This window comes from Rhinopithecus bieti, unplaced genomic scaffold, assembly GCF_001698545.2.
Source record: "Rhinopithecus bieti isolate Rb0 unplaced genomic scaffold, ASM169854v2 scaffold_53, whole genome shotgun sequence".
Lineage (NCBI taxonomy): Eukaryota > Metazoa > Chordata > Mammalia > Primates > Cercopithecidae > Rhinopithecus > Rhinopithecus bieti.
The window spans coordinates 384,061-388,945 of NW_016803161.1; the positions used below are offsets into that span (position 1 = coordinate 384,061).

The 4,885-nt window shown below is 42.8% G+C and overlaps 1 protein-coding gene across 2 annotated transcripts in view; it reads right to left on the reverse strand.

Annotated features, from left to right (window-relative positions):
* Positions 1 to 4,729, reverse strand: part of FAS (Fas cell surface death receptor) — a 29,454-nt gene extending 24,725 nt beyond the window's left edge. The window contains exon 1 of one of the 2 annotated variants that reach the window (XM_017867432.1): positions 4,020 to 4,729. In XM_017867432.1, the coding sequence (XP_017722921.1) occupies positions 4,020 to 4,049 (30 nt within the window). In that variant the 5' untranslated portion in view covers positions 4,050 to 4,729. Of the gene's footprint in view, positions 1 to 3,301; positions 3,639 to 4,019 lie in introns of those variants that run through there. The other variant, XM_017867427.1, reaches the window with a different exon arrangement.
* Between the last annotated feature and the right edge of the window lie 156 nt (positions 4,730 to 4,885).

Genomic DNA, 4,885 nt, shown 5'->3' on the forward strand with positions numbered 1-4,885 from the left:
AAAAAAAAAAAAAAAAAAAAAAAAAAATTATAATAATCCCAGCTCATTTAATAAATGCTCTCTCCATAATGTATCCAAGAAAAAGTACAAGATAAAAATTATGCAGAAATAGAAAAAGGTTTGTGTAACATTCAAAGGAACAAAAAGCAGACTATATATAGCTCAAATTAAACATGCAATTATGTATATGTGTAGACAAGGCTAGGAATTTATAAGTAAAATCAAAATTCTTTATATTAGTTGGGTGAGATAAAGTATAAATGTAGTTTTTAAATATTTGCTTTTTGTTTCACATTGTCTGGTCATTTTTTCTATATTTACCTATTTAAAAAGAAGAAACCGATGGGTTCACTCTCCTATATTTGGTTTCAAGTTGCTTTTTGTCAATTTCAAGTTTTAAGTGGTGTTATTTCATTTTTCACCATAAGTCAGTAGTCTTTAGTCCCTATTACAAACCATGTGCTCACCAAGGGACTTTTGGAGCCTAAGATAATTCGCCAAAAGCAATTAACTTCCTAGGGGCTTTCAAGTGGGGGGATTTCCTTACTTAGGTTTCAGACCATCTCTTAACAAACAGTTATTCTATCAAACTGGCAGTTTACTCTGGTAATTTGGCACCCCTAAAGCCTTCTAGTAGCCTTCAAAGAGGTTCCTTTGAAACACTGACACTTCTTCTATGTGTTAACATGAGAGTATTCAGAAGGAAATTACTTGTCCAGTGTCTCAAAGACCTTACTCAGAGACAACGTCTAAATTCCAGATCTTCTTTGCCTCTAATTATGTCATCTTTTCCCCTCTCTAAACTCAGTGGCAAGAAAATTTTTTTTTTCCAAATTAAAGTCTAATTTGCTGCTAAGGGTGGTAACTGTATTTCAGGCACGAACATTAGAGGATTTTTCATTAGTCTAACTGTAGCTGGTAGTGGGGGTGATGCCATTTATCAATTTAATTTTTGCTTGCAAGCCTTGCCATCATTTACAAATTTGGGTTTTTCCATCCTGGTTGCTAATGTCTTAATTCACATTTATTATTTTATCGTATTTATAAGACTTCTCAAGTCCTTTGCGATGTAAGTACAGCCCATTAAAACAAAATAAATAGCCCAATTTATGTTCATCAAGTTGGCTTAAGAAAATTATTAGATTACAAATTAAACTACAAAATGATTAAATAGTCCCTTTTATGTTCGTTGGGTTGGTTTAAGAAAATGATTAAATTACAAATTAAATAACTTTCTTTATTTTCCTCACAAAACTATTCTGTATGGTTACTTGTAAATACACAGCTTTATTTTCCAAAGGCCCTCTTCCTTCCTTTGACCATAAGATAACCATTCTAAAAAATGTAAAGGAGATAAAACTGGCTGTCCAGTGATTGCCTGGCCAATGTCCTAAATAATGCAAGACAAAACCTGTTGGGGCCCAATAAAATAAAAATCCATGGACTCTCAGAGACTTTGGAATTCAAATGAGCCTCATGGATTCACATCCCTTCAATTAGGCATCTGCAAGCTGGCATTTCTGAGCGAGAGACTTTCTAAAACAGGCTGCTCAAGTTTCTTGGCCAATAACAGGGTCATGCACAATTTAAAAAAAAAAAAAAAAAGCAACCACAGCTATTTCTCAAACAAATCTGTAAAGTAAGTTTTTTTTCTGTCTCCTTTAGAAATTTGCCAACATTTTGGAATTTCTAACTTTGTTATTGTTAAGTGTCGAAGTGAAAACACTGAGAAATAGGAAAGAGAAAACTAACACCAGGAAGGCTGAGAGAAGGAAAGAGAAAGAGAAGCAAAAGGGGTTAAGGATGGGGATAATTGTTGACTATGGTTATCATCAGAGTCAGAGGACTAGGGGAAGAGGGGAAAAGCAGAAAACAGCTCCCCACCCATCTACGTCCAGCCCATTAATAGAATTAAAAATTTGCTTCTGTATTCCAAGTAATTCGCATTTTGCATCCATTTTATTTATTGCTACTACTAAGAAAGCAGTAACCGTGAAGGCATAAAAGCAAACATTTTCTGGAGACGCATGAGGTGACACAAGAGTGTTGAAACTTCTTTAAGGATACAGGCCTGATGTCAGGCATGTCATGAACGCAAAACCAATTTCTGTGTAACCAAATTTAAAAGAGTTCTATTAAAGGGGATAAATGGAAGATATACCGCAAAATGTAAAAAATGATTACTTAGGTGATAGGGTTATGTCTGATTTTTGTATTTGACTCATCTGCATTTATAAATTGTATTTAATAAGCCTTAATTTCCTAGGCCATATATCATATACAAATATTATAAATTATACCAAACTTATAGGTATTATAAGATGTATATATACATAAATGTATGTGCATATATGCGTGTGTGTGTGTGTATTCTTTCAGAAAAGCAAAGTTTTCTTTGGGCTTTAAACACACGCAGCCTCTGGTAAAGGTGCTATTGGTACAAAAGTTCAACAAGCATAGCTCCAAGCTTTGGCAATTTTCTTACACTTTGCTAATACTGCTGTCCATGAACTAAGAGATTTTCAAAGCAGCCAACATTGCATTAGTGCAATGGTTAATAACAAGGGAGAGAAGAGTGTGGTCTGAGATTGTATAAATGGTTTCTCAATCTTGAATCATAAATTTTCTCCAAGGAAGTTTCTAAAGAAGCCCAAATAGTGCACATTATTTCTGAAAGGAACAGGAGGATTTTTTTTTTTTTTTTTCTAATCATAAAATGGACCCAGACATCTCAGCCTTTTGGTGTAATCTGGATATCAGATGCAATCAGGGAACAGCCTGAGTTTTGGAGTTAGAGCTGAGTTCAATCCCCTATCTGCCATTTACTAGCTGTGTGATCTTGGTTGAATTACTGAAGCTCTCTGAACCTCATTTTGCCATCTGTAAAATGGGGATGTGGTCATCTTCCCCACTACATGGCTCTCCTGGGAATCCACGGAGAGCACATTTGTAAACATTTTCCCCTTTGGTTGGCCTTTTTTTGGGGCCAAAAAAAAAAAAAAAAAAAAAAAAAAATCCATGGACTCTCAGAGGCTCCGGTACTCCAATGAGCCTCCTGGATCCACGTCTCTTCGATTAGCCATCCGCAAGCTGGCATTTCTGAGCGAGGGACTTTTCAAAACAGGTTGCTTAAGTTTCTTGGCCAATAATAGGCGCCGGCTTCTGTGTGGTGGGAACGGGTACCACCCCAGCAGGAGACCAGGCAGAAACTACCATGGGAGTGCAAGCTAAGAAAGGGCAAAAGAAGAAAGAGAAGGGCAGAAAAACAAAACAAAATGAAACCACTAAGGCAGCGACTTACAGTGTTAAGGAGAGAATTCCCGGAAGGGAGACGACAGTTTCTTTTTCTGTGTGACAATAAAAAAAGGTAAACAAGCCTCCAGAAACTCATTCAGCCCCTATATAACTTTTTCGAGAAAGAAACAGTGCCGTTCTTCCGAGCCCTCCGGTTTAACCACTGCTTGGGGGCTGACTTATTTCCTACGTCTGAGAACTGCCAGAAAATGAGCAATATCTGTTCTGAAGGCTGCAGGCTCTCTCCCCGCCCCCGCGGGGCGGCGCGCGCTCACCCACCAGCGCCGCGGCGGATCCTTGGCTTGGCTTGTCAGGGCTTGTCCAGGAGTTCCGCTCCTCTCTCCAACCGGGGTCCTCCTTCAGCGACCCTAAAGCTTCCCAAACTTCCGCTTCAATTCCTGTCCGCCCCCCACGCCCACCTCTACGTGGAGCACAGTGGTCTCCGAGGAGTACCGGAGCTGCCCCGCCTGCTCCGCGGGGTCAGCACTTCGCATCAAGTCCCTAGAAAAGCGAGTCCTCCAGCGTTCTGAGCACCCGGGCCGGAGGGAAGATCCTAACAGCCCCCGGGAGCCAGTCTCCAACACCTCCGGCAGCAGCCCGCCGCTCCCAGGTGCCCGCGTGCGCCGCTGCAGCCGCAATCCCGCACGCGTCCCGCGCCCGCCCCACTTTGCCTATCCTCGGGACTAAGAACGAGTAAGCCTCCACCCGGGGAGGAGAGGGCTCACCAGAGGTAGGAGGGTCCAGATGCCCAGCATGGTTGTTGAGCAATCCTCCGAAGTGAAAGAGCCTCCCCAACTCCGCACTGAGCGGGTCCACCAACCGCGGGAGAAGCGGCAGCTCCGCCTGGGCAGCCAGGGCTGGCCTCAGGGTGTGTTCCGTGCCAGTGCCCGCCTCCGGCGCTCCAGCCAAGTCACTCGTAAACCGCTTCCCTCACTCCCCAGAAGCGTCTTTGAACACCTGTGTGTCACTCTTGCGCGAGATCAGAGACGAGCTCACGAAAAGCCCCCGTGGTCAGGAGGATGGGAAGGAAGCCTCTCTGGGGAACGCCCGGGTTGGGGAGGGCTCCATTGATTCAGCAACTTGGCCTGCGCGCGGATAGGGAGGGGGAGAAGTCAGGGTGAGGAAGGAGTCAGGGTTTGTTGCACAAATGGGCATTCCCCGTCCCGGGGCGTTCCTGCAGTGGCTGGCAAGCTCACTTCAGGTGAGGACCTCGAGAGCCTTCAACCTGCGAAGTTGAGGGGGTCTTGAAGGAGAAGGCAGCTCAGAGTGCACAGGTCCTGCCTGGGTGCACAGCCTTGGCTAATTGCTGGAGTCAATCAGAGGAAGACTTGCGGGGCATTTGACTGAGCTGTGCATGTTGTGGCTTACGTTCCTGCAATGGACAGGTCGCCATATGAAAAAGTATAGATATTGCGCCATAGGGCTCTGAAAAGGGAGGGCCCCTTTTTATTTCTCAAGAGGAAAACAAAGCTAACAACTTAAGGCAGACTGCACAGCCCCAGCTATATTAAACATTCAGAATTACTTCCTGTCCTTCGTTACTCATTATTTCCTGGCCAGTTTTCTTAAAAAAAAAAAAAAAAAAAAAAAA